At 44.8% G+C, this 21,736-nt stretch overlaps 1 protein-coding gene across 2 annotated transcripts in view; it reads right to left on the minus strand.

The window, feature by feature from the left end:
* DISP3 (dispatched RND transporter family member 3) overlaps positions 1–21,418 on the minus strand; it is an 89,797-nt gene extending 68,379 nt beyond the window's left edge. For both annotated transcript variants that reach the window (XM_015882712.2, XM_032448815.1), the window contains exons 1-5: positions 21,329–21,418; positions 19,275–19,500; positions 16,648–16,777; positions 16,255–16,364; positions 11,682–11,798 (exon numbers count right to left, since the gene is read on the minus strand). In XM_015882712.2, the coding sequence (XP_015738198.1) occupies positions 11,682–11,720 (39 nt within the window). In that variant the 5' untranslated portion in view covers positions 11,721–11,798; positions 16,255–16,364; positions 16,648–16,777; positions 19,275–19,500; positions 21,329–21,418. The remainder of the gene's footprint in view (positions 1–11,681; positions 11,799–16,254; positions 16,365–16,647; positions 16,778–19,274; positions 19,501–21,328) is intronic.
* Between the last annotated feature and the right edge of the window lie 318 nt (positions 21,419–21,736).

Genomic DNA, 21,736 nt, shown 5'->3' on the forward strand with positions numbered 1-21,736 from the left:
TGTCTTGCTGCGTGGTTGCTGAAAAAGCTGTGAGCTACGTAGCCCAGAGTGTGGAAGGAGCAAGAGAGAAGCAGAGGGAGGCAGTAATGGGGACACACATCTCTTCTAATTGTATTATTCCAAGTGTATGGCTCTTTCAGTTAGCCCTGCCTTAGCCTGAGACCATGTGAAAACTTAGTCTGCATTCTAGAGATTTACTGGGATACAGTGGGTTGCATACTAAAGGCTATGGGTTATGTTCAATACTAGATTAAATTATGCCCTACAAAATGCTTAATGAAAGGTAAGCAGCATCTAAGAATATCTCAGAAAATGGTTAATTGAAGAAGGAACCCATCAGAGAAAATAAAATCTAACAGTAATGCACACTGCCTACGATCAAAGAAGTATTGTCCAGTTGGTAGTAGTAACCAAAGCCATTAATCAAGGATAGCGTTTGTTCAACGCATTGCTGTTGTGTTACCAGGAGCTGGCAGTGGTTACAGCACTCCAACGCAGTTAAACATCTGCATCCCCATGTGCAGACAAAGCAGTTGCCTACTGGGCTACTCCATCTTCTGCTCATACAAAGTATGCTCTTGATAAGCCAAAAAACTCCATCTTGCTTTCTTGGCTTAAAGCAATCTGCCTTTTGTACCTGCACTGCCTTTTGTACCTGCACTGAATTTCCTGAGATGCGGAGAATGAGCTCTGGTCCCCTTTGTTTTCTCCAGCCCCCTTTATAGGTAATCTGCCTGATCAATCATGGGCTGGCCAGCATCATGCTCAGCCAACCTCCAGCCTATTGGGATACCACAACCACTGCAGAGGGTATATTTCTAGAAGCCAGACCAGAGAAAAGGGCAGAAACCTCTGAGTTTCCCAGGCTCCAAGGATTCTCTTTTCATTATAGCTCTCCTAAAACTGAATACCAGGAATTTTCAGTCCTGAGGCCATCTGAGTTTATTAAGAACTAGAAATGTTGACATGAAATAAGCAAGACCCAGTGAAGATGCTTCTTCCACCAGGCTTACATAACTTTGCTGAGCATAGAGCTTTGCAGAGCACAGTGCACAGGGGATGAGAAAATGCAGTCTGTGCTGTATTTCTGGCATGAACATCTCTTTCCTGCGCACACCCAGGGGAACAACGGAGCCCAACAGCTACATCTCTCTCATTTCTCCTTCATTTTCTATTCCTGCCTGACACACCACCTCGTCCTTCCCTTGCTTTAGACAGATTTGAGCAATATAGACCTTCCCTGGCACAGTATATGTGGTATTCAGGTCTATCAGGCCTGACTTCATAGAATACAGAGTCATTTGAGTTGGAAGGGAACTTTAAAGGTCACCCAGTCCAAGTCCCAGTTTCAAACTGGTATGGATTAACCAGTGAAAACACCTTTCATTTGTTTAATCATTCTGTGAGCCAATTAAACTGAGCTGATATAACCAAGGTGCAATCCAGTCTTGCTGTGCATACCTAGAACACTTGCTCCAATTTAACTGATAATCAGTTTCAGGAAATCTCTGCAAAGCTTGTAGAAGGATTTTTAGTCTTTGAAGAGAAGAGAAAGGCTGAAGGGAGACGGTCTCCACCCTAGACTCTTCCTATCCTGTTTTGCAGTGAATCACACATCCCAGCTCTGCCATGAATGAGGTTCCCGAAGGCAGCGTTTACTCTGGCTCTCACCCTCATGCTGTAGCACCATGTGTTATACAGCATTGTCAAACATAATGATTCCTGCCCTGGAGAGAAATTGGGTCCCGTTTTATATTTTATTGCCTCAGAAAGGACATTTTTTACTTTCCACAGTCCACAGTTGGCAGCAACAGCCCCATAAATCTTGCCAAATGGTTTTTGTTGATATATTGGCCAGCAAGAAGTCTGTGAGGCTGTGGCTAGCATGGAGTAAACAAGTTAATGGACCCCAATCCATGTCCGAAGAGCAGCAGGGATAAGGAGTGCTGCAAAGTCACTGCAAAGGATGTCCAGCAGCTGGTAGGTAAGCTAAGAGACCCCTGGGAGCTTTTATCCTATGCTTCATACAGAATAACATGCAGATTGATGGATGTAGCTGCATTGGGTGTGGTTGCAAGCAGTTCCTGTAATGCAGATGAACACACCTGCAGTTGCAAAAGCATGTTGTGGTACCTGATTTTCTAAACTAGAATGCACAGTGATGGAAGGGAAGGTGTTTGTTCTTGCATTATGGGAGTATCCAAGACATGCACTGTATGCGTGCTAGTTGCTGCAGGAGGAGGAGTGCATGTAGGTGACCTGGTCTACTTGTGTATTAGCACGTGTATGATAGATATAACTGTCCTTGAGCCAAGCCCTAATTTCTAATAGACTTGTACTTTGCAGGTGGTGACAGAGCCTCGGCCTAAGAAAAAGAGATGCTGAGCTTGATTCCTGTGGGCAGCTAACGAACCGCTTCCCTCCTCTCCATCTTTGTCCCTGAGCTCCTCCCTGAGCTCCAACAGCACTTTGTGTGTAATGAAGAGATAATGCCATAATGACTTGATATGTTACACTCAGCCTAGTCGTAATGCCTTGGAACAACTAACTGCCACTCAGCAAGTGCTCTAGCAAATCAGCTGCTTGTGTCCAGTTCATGCAAAGCCCTGTGTGCCTTTCTAGGCAGAGGACCTGTTCAATGGAGATTCATGGCACAAACCAGAACCAGACCTCACAGTGCCAGATATCCCAAGATTTACCACCCCACAGTAAATGTGGGGCAGGAGTCATAGAATCACTGAGGTTGAAGAAGACTTCCAAGAACCCTGAGTCCAATTGCCAACCCATCCCCACCATGCCCACTAACCACATCCCTCAGTGTCACCACTCCACAGTCCTTGCCCACCTCCAGGGATGATGATTCCACCACCTCCCTGGGCAGCCTGCTCCAATATCCCACCATACTTCCCTGGTGCAACTTAAAGCCATTACCTCTTGTCCTGTTGCTGTTACCTGGGAGAAGAGGCTCAAAACTGAACCCAGTACTCAAGGGGCAGCCTCACCAATGTGAGTGTAAATGCGATCCTATAAGCACAGACTTTGCCACTCACTCTTGTTGGCTCTGGTTCCTTATGAACTGAAAATACTCCTGAGGCCTCAAGAACAAAAATACTGCTAACCCTGGCTGGAAGCATAATGAACACGGAGAAAGATTGATTGCTGTGGCTCTAATTAAGTGAGAGGCCTTGACAGCCTCATAAGCCACAAGAGCCAAACCAGAGACCTGATGGGGAATTACAGTGGCACAGCTTCCCCTGCCTGCACCCTGCCACCTTCTCCTTTCAGGACCAGCACCTTAGGATTCTGAGCACGCAGTCACCCTGCTCCAGGCTTTATAGGCTACAAGTCATTTTAAGGGGAAATAGAAGAAATGTGCTTTCCATAGCTGAGTGTGATAGGAAGCTCAGGGACTGACTACAGGTGGGAAGGAGCAGCAGTTAGCGAGCTGCCTTCCATCCTCTGCCTCGCTTGATTTTAAGGTGTCTCTCCACATTAAGCACATAGCATTGCATCCATTTATAGTCTGTGAACAGCGTCTCATATCCTGGCCGGGAGGGCATGGGGAGTGCAGGAGGAAGTAGGAGCAAATAATTATCCACCAAGGACTCGAATTCTAAGAGATTTACATCCTTCCTCAGCCATAAACATTCCTGAGAGCTCTAGAGATAAATACTTGCTCTCTCTGCAGAGGAAAATGCTGCCTGCCAGCCTACAGCTACTCAGCCTCCCTTGCATGCCATTTCCCTAAGGATAACCCAGCTCTCAAAGGGAATGCAGCTCTCTCCATCCTTACAGAAGTGATGTCTTCATTGGATATCTCTCTTGCAGGACAGCTCTAGGAAAATACATGGGTCATGGGAAAAAAAGTTTGTGCCAGCTCATGAGTTTATACTGAACTCGTGATGAACTCGAGGCAGACAGAGCCTTTCCCATCTCCTTTGCACTCAGCCTCACAGAGTCTTAAGAATCATTTACGCTGAAAAAGAGCACTAAGATCATCTTAGTCAAACCATCTTCCCATCATATTACCATTAATACACCTCACTCTCCTCCTGCACTTCAGTCTCACCCAAAACCAGGAGACTCCTCAGCACATCCCACCCTTAGCTCCAAGCACACCATTCCCTTTCCACATATTTGTCCATGGCTACTGCCCTCTAGCACACTATAACATTTACCTACTCCTTTGTATGTGCATGTTAAGTGTTTTTTCTTGATAAAAGTGATTCAAATTCCTTCAACCTGGAATAACCCTCAAACTTCACTATTTCCATCAGAGGTGATAGATCCCTGCAATAAGCAAAGGAAACAGAACGTCTCGATCCTGCTCCTGGCCATAGCACTAGCCTTTTCTGTATGTTATTTGCTTGGGCTGCCTCAGTTTCCCCACTGTGACAGCCTTCCAGAGGCACTGCGAGACTGAATCATATAATGATGGAATCATAAAGGTTGGAAAAGATCATTAAGGTCACTGAGTCCAATCATCAACCCATCCCTGCCATGCCCACTAATCATCACCCCCAGTGCCACATATCCACAGTTCCTGCACACTCCCATGGATGATGACTCCACCACATCCCTGGGCAGGCTGTGCCAATGCATTTACCACCCTTTCAGAGATAGAATTTTTCCTAATATTCAACCTAAACCTTAAAAGGTTTAAACTTAAAGCCATCACCTATCATCTTACCACCATGGGAGTAAAGGCTGACACCACCTTGATACAACCTCCTATAGGGAATGGCAGAGAGTGATAAGATGTATGTATAAGGTTTTAGATAAGAGAAGTCAGAAAAGGGCACAACCATTTCATGTCACGGTGTATTTGATCCTCCTAGTAAACAGGCTTAACTAGGAAGATCCTGATAGCTGAACCAGATTGGAGAATTCAGCAGTTATCATCTTAACTTTGCAATATCTTTCCCCAAACATGTGCGCAGTGCATTCCCTTGACCCCAGCACAACTCCTCTTCAATCTCTGTCCATCACACATTGTTGGCCTTGGAACTCAGAACACCAGGGGGTGACAGACACATCCAGAGAGCGACAGACTGCCAGAGTCAGCAGAATGCAGCCCGTTGCCATAGAAATCCAAGCCCCCCTTTTCAAGCATCTGCGCTGCTCAGGGGAACGTGGCCAGCTCCCACTGTGAAAAATCTTTGTAAAGAGTTCCATGGAGAGTTGGTTTTGTATCCCACAATCGCTCTTTGCTCCCCAGCCCAATTATGTGTTCTAGCAGGAAGCGATGGACCACAGCTTGGTTCAGGGTGCGTGACGTCAGGGAGCATTGTCTAACAGACGAGCCTGCAACCAACGACAGGATTTTCTAGTCCAAAAGCTCTGCAGGAAAATGTCAGATATGTTTTTTGTTTTAATAGTGGAATATTATAGAATCACTAAAGTTGAAAATGACCACTAAGATCATCCAGTCCAGTCACAGGACATCACCAGGTGATACCATTCAATAGCATGTTTTGGGGTGCAAAAGTTGTATCTTGAAGGCTTATTTGTCCACTATTCTGACAGGCTTCTTTTGGATGACAAAGGCATTGTAACAGGCGTGACACAAATGAAGAAGGAAAATAAAGCCAAGCATTAGGACACAGTGGTGTTGATGGAAAATTCCAGCAGCAAACCAACATTTTTGGCTATAGTACATCTTGCAATTGTAGAAAATGCAGGCAGAAAATGGAAGTTATTAACCACTTATCTAACATTTCCAAGCTTCCATCACATCACCACTCACATATTCACAGGCAGTATTATGAGGTACTGGAGCACGTTACACAGGGAATTTGTGGGTGCCCCATCTCTGGAGCTGCCCAAGGAGGTTGGATGGGATCCTGGGCAGCTTCATCTGGTGAGGGGCACCCAGCCCATTGCAGGGGGTTGGAAGTGGAACCTTGAAGGTCTCTGCTCCTTTCACTTATTTTGTCAAGCCTAATGACCTTCCCTGTTTTCCCCATAAAATGATTTTGCATTTCCAAGCTTACTTTCTTAGTCACATCAATCCTCTTGGCTCTTAGGAAACATCAGGTATTTAAGTGTGGCTGCTGCTGGTAGAGGCTCCTGCTGTTAAGTGCCAAGTTAGGAGCTGTAGGAGCAGCTTGGGCTTTCAAAGCTTCAGACAGCTTCATTAGCCAAACAAAGGCCACATATCCAGTGCGCTGTACAAAGAGTCAGGGGTCTGATGTAGAAGAGTTCTTGCCTGAGAATGAAGGCAACAGTTCTTCATTACTTTATTCTACATGTGACCCTGTGGGAATGGGCAGTTGTTCAAGGAGATGTGATAATAAGCTCTCCAAGGATGTAGGCTCTGTGATGTCCAAAGCATAGATATTTGTGATTCTCCTCCAAAGCCCTCAGGATTTTTCCATTTGGGCTTTAGTCCAGAAGCCCTGAAAGGCACTCAGAAGACCACAACACACCAGACTTCTCATGCAGTTTCTTACAGCATAGATATTCAACCATTAGATGCTGCTATGAGGGACAACTGATGCCTTTACATCCTCAGTGGCCCAAAGCTGTGCCCCAAAGGGCTCTTTACCCAAGAGACTTGCCATTATTTGTTGAGGATGCTCCCTGAAATCTATGGTTTATGCCATACAGTTCCACTGCTGAGTAGTTAGAAGAGTTTCTTCTGACCTCAGCCACTGAGATCTCTCCCCACACAAACAGCCTCCCCAGAGAAGAAAGAGATTTATTTCCTGCCTCTCCCTCTTGGAATCTTTTTCCAATTAACTTCAATGATAATAACTGTAAAACCAAGCAAGTGAGCTATTTCTGTTCCTCTTCCCACCACTACCAGTATAAATATCACCCCGTGTCCTGGGGGCTAAATGCCTACTTAAAAGAATGCTCTCTTTGAACTAGAGAATTGGATTATCCAGAAATCATGAGAAATCCAGCAGTGGGTGAGGATTTCACATGCAAACCTCAGGCTGGTATGCACAGTGTTTTTCTGTGTCCCAGGCTTGCTGCTGGATGGGTTCAGCTACACAGGTGGAGGTTTTCCTGTGCCAACAAAGACTTCTGAGCTGAGCTGCCCTGCACTGAAGCAGAGGGAGTGGGTTCATGTTGGACAGCAAAGCTTTGAATGGCCCAGACACAGTGCCAGCCTCCTGCTAGGACTAAGCAATCCTAAAGGAACATGTGGTCTTTCCTACCATAACAAAGAACCTCTACATAAGCAGTTGCTCTCTTGTGACCTTCCTGTTATCATCCCTGACACCAATCCAAACACCTGCACCTCCATGAAATTGCTTCCAGATTACCATTAACTCATCTCTGGCCTCATTTTCTTCTTTTTCTCCTTGATTGTGAGGCCTTTCCCACTTGGCTGCTTCATTACAGGTGACCTTCACCACTGGCTTTGTTTGGAAAGTGATTTAGAACCAAATTACCCATCCATTTCTTTCACCTCCTCCCTCTTACTGAATGCAGCAATAGCAGCACCGGAGAGGACGTCTGAAATAGCACATTTTGAACACATTATAGAAAGGGAGATAGAACAGAATGCCATCCTCCACCACAGCTCAAAATGAAGGAGCTAAACTGCTCTTGTAGAAATGACAAAACAATTGCACAATTTATTCAGAGGGTACAAGTGAGTCTGATTTAGATTAGATGGAAATATCTCGTAAGGAACTGGGGACTGTGCTAAGAACAGAGGCTGTAGGACAACATGGGGGTAGGGGCAAAGCAGAAGGGGATGGCAAAGTAAGCACTCTTGCTCTGGTTAAATCTCACCGAGGCAGCAAGCAGAGCTGATTTATTTAAATCAAAGAACAGTTAAGTGTCCGTTTGGTACAAACTGAAGCAACACAGGTTAGCATTCAAATCACAAAGGCAAGGGTTGAGTATGAGTACAATACAAAGCTGTGAGCTATACTGTAGGCTCATGGCTAGAGGGGCATTTCTGTATGTGTGTGAGAGATAGAATAAGATGAAGAAATAACCAGAGCTGGAGCAGATTACCAGGAGCAGTCAGAACAAACAAGGGAAACCCAAAAAAAGTCAAAAAGAGAGAAATGATGCTGGTAAAAAGCGTGATTATGGAGTCCTCCATGTCCTAAATGGCACTAAGAGCTAAAGAGAGCTAAAAGCAGAGTAAGTGGGGAAGCAGGAGTGGTGGAGTCCCAGATTTTGTGGAGTAAGGATTGTTCAGCCATTACAGCATAACATGTAGAGGGTATATATGCAGCAGACACTTAAATAAAAGAATATCCAAATGAAACACCTGGAAAACTTGACTCACTCACGAGAATCTGATTCTCTTTCTTTTTCTGGTGGTGGCATATCTATCAGCCAACACGCTCTGAGCACTTACAGAGAAGCACAGCCAAGATGCAAGTGCACAAGCTGCAGCATACCTGGATTCTCTTGGACTACAGTGACATGGGTCAGTGACCTGAGGAACAGCTTAGAGCTCTGCAGAACTGAATTCTCAGCCTGGGGACTTAAAGTGATCTGTAAGTCAGACATACGACCTTCTGTATGACAGAGAATCTATGTGACTCTTAATCCATGTAGGAAGGAAAGGTATAGACATGCTGAATTACTCTGGAGAATTAAATCAGCAGCAAACTGTTGTGTACAACCATTTCAGCACAGTGACTTACTAGTTGATAAGAATTTAATTTACTAACAGAAAACATAAGAGGAAAGTCAAGACTGTAAGCAAAGCAGAAACAGAGAAGCCCAGTAATGAGATGCTCATGTAGGAGGTGATTGGCTGATCCGTGTGTTAAAAAGCAGCACAAAGTGGCTACAGGAAAACAGCGGGAAGAGATTAAGTGCTGACACTGAAATGCTATTTCCAGCTGACATTTATCTCTGCCTTGGAATTCCCAGTTGGAGGGGAAGTGACAACAAACAGGAGAAATTTACACTGGCCACTTTATGCAAATATAACCTTTCTGTACCTGCCAGGTGGGAAGCATTTATTTACTCTCTGGCTGCCTGGCTAAATTGGCAGAAGCTCCAAATCTGAACAGAATACAGAGAAGGTCAAAGGAATGTGGTGCATGGCCATAATTTCAGGACCTTCTACAGGCAGTACAGTTTTAATGTGGCAGCTGAGAGATATACGCTCTAGGCAAATGAACTGGCAGAAGACAAATGCATGTGCCAGTGTATTCTTTAACGTGAGGATTTCATTGCCCTCCGATGGGTACACTCAGATGCTAACCTGTGTCACAGTCCTTTCCCATGCATTGCTCATTAAGGACCTCAGCAAACCCCTCTCACTTAAGTATGAAGAGTGATTAATTCTGGACCAGGCAGATCTGAGTTCAATCTCCTTGGTCACAAGGATTTTCCAGGGTGCATAGATCTGAAAATGAGCAGTAACTGTGAGATGTCCCAGTCTAGGGGTGAATTAGTCACAGTTTTAAATAGAAAGATAACATTTAAATGTACACTATCAAAATAACATGTTTATATCGCAGTCTAGCAAGTGAAAACATAAATTCCTTCCATTCCTGAATAAGACTGTCTCTTTTTCTGGCATGCTAAATATTATCTCTTTGCAATATATAGCCACATTCAGCTTTTTACATTAGAAAGTCTATTTTTGTCCATGTAAATAAAATGCAGCCACTTCTTGGGTAGGAAACTGCACAAGAGCCCTGGATCCTGGTACAGAAGACCAGGGAAATAGTAAAGACCAATTTGTCTGGTAAAAGTATAGAGGAAGAATTGAGATAGGCTGCAGGTGCCTTTGCATGACAGTGAAACACAGTCATAACACAGGAAATTAAAGCCTATGCCCTAAAAGTAAAACTACTGGAAGACAAGAATTGACTTCTGAACAAAACAAAGCATCTTGTGTCATCTTGTTCCTCTTGGATCTCCAGGGTTTATAGAAGAAGATGAAATAATGCCAAGTTCACAGTAAATACCACTGAAATCATTGATTCCTCAGCTGATTTACCTGTCACTGTGCAACACTAGGACCAAAGCAAATGGCATCACATTTCAGGGTCTCATGCAAACAAAATGGACACATTTCCAACACTGTGTCCTGCAGTCTTCAGGTTTCTTTCAGTATATCATCCAGCCCAATTTTGCTTAGCATGCAAGAACTGAAAACAGCCTGAGGTTGTCTGGTTGCAGGGCACACCAGGGGCATATTCCTGAACTGGGCATGCCCTCACGTTGCTCCTGCCCTACATTTCCATCTGGCTGCTTTTGTGCATGTAAAGGGAAAAAAAAGAGAAAGAAAAAGATTTATGAAGGGTCAGGGGGAAAAAAAAAGAAAAGCAAAGCAAGAAAAATCCCATAGGATAAAAGAGATGAGAAATTCAAGGCAGTTTTAAAGCAGTTAGTGAAGGCAGGAGCCCAAGCTGACCTGAAGTCAGAGCAGTGAGAAAGTAAATGGACTTTTAAGGACTGAGGCTGAGATTTTCAAAGTCTTTTTGACAAGTTGGATGTTCATTTCCACTCATTTCATTGGACACCCGCCAACAAAATCCTGTGGGTTGTTCTCGTTCTGGAGGTCTAAATGCTAAAAAAGAGCATCTTAGACTATGCTTTATTTTCTACCCTTCTTCTATGGATCTATATAAAGAACCAGGGAAAATAGCAACCATTTCCTTTCACCAATGAAGATTGTGAAGAGCCCAGAGAGAAAGGCAACAGAAGAATCACTGCAGGTCAAAAAAGTTACTAAGAGACTCCAGAACAGCAGAACAGCTCCTGACATTCACAGCCATGCATGAAGCATCCCCTGCTTTTTACTTAGGATGGCTGCTTGAATAACAGCCACATGGGTTGTTTCCCTCTCCTGAAAGAAGCAGCAATAGTAGAAACCAGCTTTTTCTGCTTTACAGTCCTCATGAGCTCCACGTTAAGATGACTTGGGGCTTCAGTTCTGTGAGACCATTGACTGCCCAGCAGGTAAAGAAAGCAATAAGTGGAAACCAGTTTGATAGCAGCAGGTAGCTCCAATAAGTTTTGTAATCAATACAAAGTATAGCTGAGACAGCTCCAAACACTAAAGCAAGGAAGCCCAACTTAATGTGTTTATAACCTTTCTCATTTCTTTTGCTCATTTTTTTTTGCTCAAGAACTAATTTCTCCATGGACATAACAAGCTTGTGCTTCATTCATCATTACCTTATGAATGCCCTGTAAATTGATTTACCTGCGTGGCAAAGGGGAAGTGCCCTAGATCTCCAGGACAGAGCTCAGCAGAAAGTAATTTAATTTGGTTGTTGTTGCTATTGGGTCTAAAGTGAGCATAAACGAGTGAAAAAGAAATGAAAAAGATCAGGCACTTGTGGCTTTCTGATAATGGTCAAAGACTGAATCAAGGAAGATACAAGACCTTTCCAAGAGCTCCTATTGGATCCAGGTTTCCTTTCCTCCTCTCCTGCCTGTGCCGAGGACCCTTCAAACATTCTACCAGTGCTGTTGTTGCATAGACACAAACTCAAAGTTCTGAACTCTGTCACAATGTTTGTGTTTGAGCTCTATGGAACATGGGAAGAGGAGCCTCAAGGAGACAGGTGTGAAGGACAGGCAAGCAAGGGTGTATCTAGAGCTTATAAAGGGTTTGTAGCATTCTTGCACAGACGAAATAGAGTGCTGTAAGGATCAGCTGGCATTTCCCCCACAGCCCAGCACAAAAACTACCATGCAGTTACAGATAGAGATGTGTTATGTGTTCTGTCTCCTACCTGCAACCCACTGGGATATCTGCAGGTTCTTTTGCACATCCTTCTCCCCCTTTTCCAGTGAGTCAGTTGCAGAACCTTTCACCTTCACAGCAACTTCTGCTTCCCAATGCTATTCCTCTGGAAGAAAAGTCAGCATCAGATTAATTCTTTGGAGAGAGTGGGAACAGAATTTTTCAACCAGAAAATAAATGTCAAATATAAAAAGCTAGTAATTATTTTTAAATGGTCAGAAGGAGAAAAGTCATATTGGAGAATCAGGAAAAGTCCATATTTGTCAATTAGCAACAATTTCCAGGGAAGTTTTCATTAAAGGCCATTTTGCAACAAGAAATAAACACACTCTTTTCAAAACAATGCTAAAAATACTGAAAAAAGGGTCTCAGGTGAATAAGGAAACCTTGATAGAAGGCCTGTTTCATGGGAGATATGTAATTGTGCTTCACCAATTCAGGAGCCCCAGATATTTTCCCAAGGTAATAAACGTCCTTCAGAACTATCACATAAACTTTACCTTCTTATATATATATATATATATATTTAATATATCAGATGGATTAGAGAAAAATAATAGCCAGCTTCAGGCAGTTCCAACTGAGGAATCCAAAACAAGGATGCTAGAAGTCACGTATTCCTTTAGAAACTATCAGGAAGCAGCAAGAAGGCAACCTAAATAAAGATTCTCTGCTGCCATAGGACAGGCATCCAGCCTGTGAGAGGACCACATCTGAAGCTCTTTCAGGGTTCACCTCAGCCATTCTACTCTGAGAGCTATGGGCTTCTTCCCTGGGAGCAAAGCAGAACCATCCATGCTTCATGATCAGCATCTGAATAGGACTCCTCCAGCAATCCCCAACCGCAGCAGTGCCAGGAAGAGATGGTGCATCAGGAAGGCGATTTCCCTTTCTTTTTAACACATTTGAAATGAATGAATAATTCATCCCAAATGGCTTGAAGCCGAGTCGACTCTCCATGTTACCACCTGATTATATGTTCCATAAAAAGAGATGACAGCAATATATCTCTCTCCTCTTGTAGGGTGGGCTCATGGGGGGATAAATACGCTGCCACTAAACCAGAGTGATGAATTGTTCCTCAGAGCAACCAGTGATGCTTTCAGTGATCTGGCATTTAGTGGGAGTGGTAAAGAGAGGGACACCAGCACCAGCCTTCAGGAAAGGAGGGAAAACTATGGGCAATGTTTTGTTCTCTTTGTTTATCTCTATTGGACTGATTCACTGCTGAATACCCAGCAAAGGCATCTGGACATAGGAGCCTTCCTCCTTAAAGCAGCACAGCCTGCAAAGCTCAGGGGCTCACACTGCTGCCTGGCATTCATGACAGCAGCCATTAAATCTGATCCTGTTTTATTATTGATTAAACAGTGGAGTTAGGCTGAAGGAGAGGAGCTGCATTACACATTGCCTAGAATGATGCCTCTTTCCCCTGAGCCACTCATATAACATGCTGCATATCACGTGCCAGCCTTTCAGGTGGAAAATGAGAGAGAGAGAGATTTGCACTGGGCATTAAAGCACACTTAGAGTCAAGAGGGGATTTAATGTGGGTGCCGCTCTGGCTAGAATCAGCCTGCTCCATTCCTTTATCCACTCCAACTTAGGCCAACCTGAGCTTCTCAGAGTAGGGGACCATTAGTTTGGCTGGCATTGGGCTTTTTGGGTAATTTAAAGCCACCAAGCACAGATTTTATTAAGGCAGTCTGAGAACTGAGCACTTCTTTTCTTAACCAACTCATGCTTGATACAGCTGCATGGGTAGTGATCAGTACATCTGTTATGGGACGCTGTAACACAGTGGAAAGCACAGCAATAACAGCAATAGCAAAATCCTGGGCTGCAAGTGAAGACTTGCACAAATGCAACAGCCATGAGCACAGAAATAAAGACTGCTAACCTTCCAAAAGCTTCAAAGTACACAGAAGTCTCCAGCAAGATACTTTTTCTGCCACTGACAACCCTTAAATGAGGTTTGGGAAGGGGTGGATCCTGGCTCCAGCCCATCTGGTCATCCATTGCACACACCTGAGCACCCTGAGTTGGCCCTGCCTTCCCACCAGGTGCTCAATCACTGGTTCAAGCCGTGACTGAGCATTTCTGCTACAGACATCCCTTATGTTTCTGGGCACACAAATAGCTACACCAAGCCAAGGCAGCCAAGTTTGGAGACATCAAAGACCGAGCTGGATGGGGCTCTGAGCACCTGATGGAGCTGCAGGTGTCCCTGCTCAGTGAATGGCAGTTGGACTATATGACCTTTAAGAGTCCCTTCCAACCCTACAATCAAAGCTCAATCTCCTTTCCCACAAACACATCCTGGCTATGAGTTTTCTCCCAGTGCTGTGATCCCTCTTGCTCAAAACCACACTATGCAAGAAGCCCTTTGCAGCCAGATGCACCCACTGGCACAGAAGCCAATGTGACATTTCCTTGTGCACATATTGTGCTTGCACATCCACACCTCCTTCACCTGCACACTTTGTTCTGCTGCCTCCATCCTCCCCTCTGCTCCCAGACTGCAAGGGGCTGATATAGCATGTAAATGTGCCACAAAGACACATCCTCCCTGCCTCTCTGCTGGCTATGGGGAACATAAAACATAGTGGAGATTGCTGCTATTTTATTATTTATGAAGCTTTGGTTATTTCGTGTATAAATAATCCATGACTGCAAAGTGTTGCTGGCGCCGTAATTGAATATTCATGAGGTGTTTTTGTTGAGAATTTTCACCATCATTTCAAACCCGGCTGCAAAAAATAAAAATCATCATCATAAAAATTTCAGCTGTCACTTGGCAGTTTTAATCTCCAGGATACAAAACCTTTCTCTCTTTTCCACCCTTAGGACTTACTGAGGTGGTGGGGTTAATCTGGAGGGCAGGCTCACGCTGCACTGGAAAGAAGCAGGAGCATCCTGCATAGAGCTCTGCCTGCTGTCTCTTAGCATTGTTAGGATGCTTCATCTGTGGATGCTTTGCTGTTTGCAAGGAGCAAATGCAGATTTCCCCCCTCTCCTTCCTAGAAACATCCTCTCTTTTCAGGTTTAATCCCAGCCAGAACCTTGACTGAGGAGCACCCAAGTGGGATCGCCCAGCAAACAGCACAATGGAAGCATGTTGCTGCCACCCTGTGGAAAATGGTGGCCCCCAACTGCTGGGGGCTACTCCAGAGATTCACAAAGCTGCAGCTGTTATGGTGGTCACAGAGATAGATGAGGCAGCCTTTGCCCCAGTGAGATAAATGATGGGGAATCTGACTATCTGGATGCTTTGCAGGTATGACTGATTTGTTTGCGCTGTGCCCATGGTAGACGGGGGTCACCTGCATTGAGAGGATGGAACAGAAACATAGAATCATAAAGGTTGGAAAAGACCTCCAAAATCACCAACTCACTCTCACCATGCCCACTGACCACGTCCCTTAGGGCCACATCTCCATGGTTCTTGAGCACCTTCAGGGATGGTGATCTACCCCCCCCTTTATATGTATGTCTTCTGGCCTTGCTGGTGAGAAGGCTCTGCAGTCACCTCCATGGTACAAAACCAATGCCCAAATCTCATTTCTCCCCTACAGGTTCTTCAGGTCAAAGCTCTTTCCTTTTCCAGTTCTGTGAAGCATTGTGTATACAGGGAAAGGAAACAGCAATGGGAGAAACAAAGTGTTCCCAGCCTCCTCAACCCTAAAGCGGGGCGTATAAGCGCCTGGCAGTCAGATCTGAGATCTGAGATTCTGCCACCATCCACATGCATGTGGTATTGCAGGGCTGTGTCCCATCAGCACATCACAGATGGGGACAGAGCTCTCAGAGCACTTTGCCTTCCAGAGTGATTTATGGGCTCTGTCAATCCAGCAGACTAAACCATGGAGACAGCTGGAGCGTGCAGCAGCACAGAGCAGCAATCCATCACCACCATGTGGGACTCACCCAGGAATCTATCAAGGGCTTCATCATGGTGACATCTTTGCAGAGGCAGAAAGAGAAACAAAGGAAAAAGGAGATGGAGGGAGCGAGCCAAGAATGGAAAATCCACACTGGATTTCTCAAAACTTGAGAGTCAGTGAACTAAAACAAGATTACAGACACCAAAACATGTTTTTTGGTGTTTTTAGTGACTCAGGTGGATCTGCTTTAAAGCCACAGACTATAGTGCCTCACACAGGTATGTTGAATGCTCTGGTATCCTGAGACCAGCAAGAATATAGGAGTGTATGGAATCACAATAATGTAACACATACCTATACAAGGCCCTGCATGCAGCTTGGCACATGCAAAGGACAAGGGAGTCCATGGAATGCAGAGCCCATAAGCATGGTAAGAATGCAGAAAGTAAAATGATGCATGCTCCCCAATGCAATGACATGATCAGTACAAGAGTGTGCATTGCCCTACACTGATGTACAACTCTACTACGAGATACGTCAAGTTATCCAAAAAGAAGCTTCACTCCATCTCCAAAATCCATACGAAAACAAGGAAACATGATTTCTCCTAAGTCTGTTAAACACCAAAGGGAGAGGTAGAGAAAATATCTGCTCTTGGAGACAACCAAAGCAATTTACCTTTGAATAGGAAGCAGCAGAACAAAGCACATTATTCCTTTTCACTCCGGAGACAAACATTGATGTTGTTTTGAGCCATGCTGATATAGGTTAAGTAAGTGCTCCCAAAGCTGACAGAAGATAGAAAATGTGTTAGGACCTCTCAGAACACTAAATCAGCTGAAAACCTGGCAAAATAAAATAAAAATGGATTCAGGAGTTGGGATTAAAGATAACAAATGCATTTGGGCATCACGAGGTGGATAAGGCTCAGGCAGGAGCAGATGCAAGAGAGATGGGGGTGTGAGTCAGGGAGAGCCTCCGTGGGAGAAAAACAGAGGTAGGAATCAAGTAGGGGAGTGGGAAAGACTGTGCAGGAGGCTGAGGGTAGGAAAGCTTGGACTGGAGAAGTACCTGGGATAATGAAGGAGGCGTTTCAGATGCTCTGACAGTTTCTTCCCAATGCTTGTCTCCTCCTTTGCGTGCTTCTAGACGACCCTCTCTCCCATTTAGATGTCCATGTGAAAGCATGCATCCAAATGCCCTGAGAAGATAGGAAAGTGCAGGGGCAATATGATTTGCAGTGCCACGGGAGCTGCTTTTACAGCACAAGGCAGGCTGGCTTGTATCTAGCTTACCTCCAGCAGATTCTCTGCTGCTGTCTGACTCATATGGACTATGTGGAGCCATTTGAGTTTATGATCCTTTTATCTTTCTGACCAAGGGATCATAAGCTGCTTCCCCCTAGAAGAATAATGAAGCCTCATACATTACACATCCCCCAAAGGACTTAATTCTCCTTAATCTAAGGGGAGGATTTGCCTGCAGTTTCTAGCCCTTTTATTATCCATTTGTTGCTCCATCTGTAGCACAGATCATAAAGGAATCTTTTATTTTTCGAATCAACCTTTTCTTGGGCCTCATTAAAACCTTATACAACGTCCCAGGCTGCTCACAGCTCATACAAATAGGGCAAGATAGAGGCAGATGGAGCCTGGATGGCCTTGTCCTTCCTCATAGCAGTACATGGCAAGGACAGGGAAATGTCTGGCTCCTAACCAGAAAAAAGAAATCATGAGTCAAGAGAAACACAGCATTGACACTTATGCTTCACTCAGACCCACGCTTGCCCTGAATAGTGATGTTCTGACCAATAAAAATGGTTCTGATTTGGTGAATTATGAAAGGGAAGTTAAACAGTGGAATAGGCTCCCCAGGGAGGTGGTTGAGTCACCATCCCTGTATGTGTTTAAAAGCCATTTGGATGTGGTGCTCAGAGATATGATTTAGCAGAGGCTTGTTAGAGTTAGGGTACTATGGTTAGGCTGTGGTTGGACTTGATGATTTTTGAGGTCTTTTCCAACCGGAGTGATTCTATGATTCCATGATTCTATGATTATGGCTTTCAAGGCCTGGCTGGATGTGGCTCTGGGCAGCCTGGTCTGGTGGTTGGAGACCCTGCACATAGCAGGCCATCCTATGATTCTATGATTCTACTAATGCACTGGTGAACCAAGACTCCTCTCTACTATGCAAAGATGTTCAAAAGAGTTTGCTCTTGTCCCATAGAGCACGTCCAACATTCTCAGCTTGTTTTTGATATGAAACATGTGCAGCCTAGTGTTACGGTGGGCCATGGATACTGAGTTCTGTTCCCACATCTTTCACTGATCCACAGCCTGGCTTTGAACATATTTCATGGAAACAGAATGGTTTGAGTTGGAAGGGACCCTAAAGGCCTTCAGGTCCAACCCCTGCACTGAGCAGGGACACCCATATCTCCATCAGTGCTCAGAGCCCCTCCAGCCTGACCCTGGGTGTCTGTAGGGATGGGGCTAAGTGCCATAACAGTACAACTTAGCACATACTTGGGGTTCTAAAGGGTTAAACAAGACAGTGTTTTCTCGGCCTCCATAATATCTGTGCACTAGCCAGAGAGGATACATGTCCAGGTAGCAGCATTCCTTCATACAGTCGCCCTGACTCTTATACCAGCTGTATGCATATACCTGTATATGAGCATAGTGTTGTCCTCTGAAGTGCTGGTGCTTTATTTTCCCCTCTTGCTGTTCTCACTGGGCTAGAAACTGGCACTGAACTGAAAGTAATTTCCTTTCATTTCAAACAAATAATAATTTAACAATGCATGCTGCTGAATTCATTCTTGCATCAAAGGGGAGATGATTGCACTTCCCAGTCCGGAAAGACAGAGCAGGGAGGAAGATACGGCTTTATAATTAAATTTGCTTTTCCTCCTTCCTTTGTGCATCTCATTAAAAGAAAGAGTAGGAAAAGAGAGAGAGAAAGAAAAGCACACACAGAACGTTGTTTCTCAGCCCCAGGAGAAAGGAAAAACTCTCTCTTGTTTGTCTTTTGCTGCAGCTTCCATGCAACCTCATGGATAACACAGGCAAGGGGATCCTTTCAGGTCTATGAACAAAGCAAAGGACACTGCAATGTATTTGGATAGTGGCTGGCTGAGCTGATATGCAGCTGCTGTCCCTGCCTGCTCAGGTCTGAGGATTACTCATCTTCAGAGAGACTCACTGCATCAGGGAGCAGCAGGAAACACTCTTTCAATCAATGCAAACAAGTGCACCGCAACTTTCTCCATAATGACCCTACAGTCGGAGTCATCTTTCTCAGTGGAAAAATAAATGATTCAGTATTAAGGAGGCTTTGCCAAGTGGAGTTTATGGGAACGACAAAAATGCATTCCTTAATAAAAGGGAAGCTATTGAAGCTTATGCACTTCAATATCACCCAGGTCTCCTTCAGAACAACCTCTGATCTCTGCTTGGATGATCTCTTTGTCACTGCCTGAGTGCTGCACTGGGGCTTACATTCTCAGCACAGCATCCACACTTGCTTTAATCCCATGGATGGATGGCCCTTGAACTTGAAAGAGGCTCACATTCAGCAGGGACTCTGGTCCAGGAACTTGTTGTAAATCTCTCTACCTCTGCCCCTTCTCCCTTCATACACAGCAGGTTCCTCTCTGCACATCGACCATTTAGTATGGCAGAACAGGAGGAAATTACCTTCAGCTTTCCTTGCCATCTGCATCCCAATTGCTCCAGTGGGATTTAGGCTGGATTCCAAATGGTTCCATTTGCAGCAGATCCGGGGCAGAGGGAAAACAAGCTGACAGTGGCACATCTCAATGGATAAGACCACAGAGTAGTTGGCTTCTGGATCTGTCCTCTTCTGACTCCTCTAGTTGTGGCTGGGTAGGGCTGCTGAGCATTCCCTTTCATATCACCCCACCTGCCAATCCACAGCACCAAGTATTAGGAACAGGCAGCCCCCCTGCAGACAACACTTAAACGCAGGGAAATAATAAAAAACACCAAAGTGACATTACTGTGCATTATAAAATAATGAAACTGGGTTTTTTTCCAATTTGTTTCTGCCCCAGATAGAGGCAGTGATCAGCACTTTACTAAAGATGCCTCTTCCACATCCTGGCATATGTTATTACTGTTATTAATAGCAAGCCATAGCCGGGGGCAGCACTCTGTGCAGGTACATTTATTTCCTTCACAGCCCTGTCACCCCTTGCTGGTGCTCCAGCTCCCTGCAGCACACCCTGCTATGAGGTAAGGGAGGTACATGGAACATCAGGCACTGCTCTGCCATGCTCCAGCCTCATTCTGTCACTCAGGATGTGCCTGTTGTTGGCTTTATATCACCATAATTGCATTACTTGTGCCTTATACCACTGCAATTTCCTGTTCCTTACTCCTAAATCAAGACTGCCCTTAGGAAGGATAAATACTTGGACACTACCTCCTTCCCTCTGAGTCAGTAGGAACGGAAGCTTTCAGAACCTGCTGCTCAGCAATCAGGCAAACTTTCTCCCAGTTTCCTTTCCCGTTTCCAAGTGCTAACTTCTGCCCTCTGAGCAGGATTTCACACCTTTCCTATGAAGAAAGGTTGCTGCAGCTGGGCTTGTTCAGCTTGCAGAAGGGCAAGCTCCAGGAAGGCCTCATTTTGACCTTTCAGTACTTGGAGGAAGCTGATAAAGAGGAGAGGGGTTTGCTTTTTTGTTGTCTGATAATGATAGGACAAGGGTGAATGGCTTTAAACTAAAAGAGGGAAGATTTAGGTTAGGCATTCTTTACTCAGAGGACAGTGAGGTTCTGGATCTGCTGCCCAGAGACCTGTGGGTACCCTATCTCTAGCAGTCCTCAAGGCCCTGGGCAGCTTGAGCTGATGGATTTGCTCCCTTAGGCATGAAGAGGCTCTGGGCAGTCATTAATACACTAACACCATCAGCAATGCAATCCAGAGTTTGTGAGCACTGAAGAAATCAATACAATTGGGCAGCTTAGCTCCTCTGCCTGTGGGCCACGTTCGTCACCAACACAAGGGAACAGTGTAGAGCCATTTAATAACACAGCTCATTAGGCTTCTGACAACAGGGGATGATGGAACTAAGGCCTCAAACACGGAGACTCTAGAGTCTATTTGTATGCGTAGTTTCAGGCTGGGGATGTTATACTACCCAGCATGTGAGGAACACATGTTTGGCACACGATTGAGAGAAAAACACCCTGGGGAGATTGTGTAGAAATCTCCCAGAGGGAGCAGAATGGAACACTCAGAAAGATGCTTGGAAAACAGATTAAATGAAGCAGGTCGAGATCACCTGGAGGTGACAGCTTCCTTGGCTTCCTAACAGCAAGGAAGCAGACAGAGCTCCGTTCCATTAGGATAACTCCTGAACCACCACTTCTGGCTGCTATACTCTAGGTCAAACCTCCTCTCCTTGCCCCAAGGTCTTGGCTCTAAGCTATCCTGTTCCTTCAAATAATAACATTCATTGAGATATAGTTGTAACTCCTACTACAAGCCCGGTTACCTAAGCTACTGTATGCTTTTTGGAAAGACACCCAGCCCTGATTCAAAGACCTTTAGTAACAGATCCTCCACTATAATCCCAGGTAAGCTTCTCCAGTACTTATTGTATTGCTTAAATTGTATTTCCAGTCTAAGTCTAAATATCCTTCTAGCTAATTTAGCTTCCAGGCACTGGATCTCACTGGCCACTGACTACTAGATTAATGAGCCTTCTGTTATCAGAAATCTTTACCTTGTACTTGAAGGCAGTGATCAAGTCACCTCTTTAGCTTCCTTGGTATAAACCAGATGCAACTTCTTGCCACTGTCACATTTCACAGAGCTGTATAAGAACAAAAATGTACAAGCTGTGATTCTGCAATGACAGAAAACAGCACTGTCAGAGGTGTAGTCATTATTCAGAGCCGTTCACTGAGTTTATCTGCACTGGACATAAAGTTCTGATAAAAAGTCACTGGCTGGAGCCCTTCCATTGCTTTTGGTCAACTAAGTCAGATAGGTCGGTTTCAACTGAAGGGCACAGAGGTGTGTAAATGTTCATACTGACTCCTCAGAGTATTTATATTTATACACATTGCTCAGCTCCCCTCCCAGCCTTCTCCTCCCCGCACTGAACAGCCTCAGGGCTCTCAGCCTTTCC

This window comes from Coturnix japonica, chromosome 21, assembly GCF_001577835.2.
Source record: "Coturnix japonica isolate 7356 chromosome 21, Coturnix japonica 2.1, whole genome shotgun sequence".
Lineage (NCBI taxonomy): Eukaryota > Metazoa > Chordata > Aves > Galliformes > Phasianidae > Coturnix > Coturnix japonica.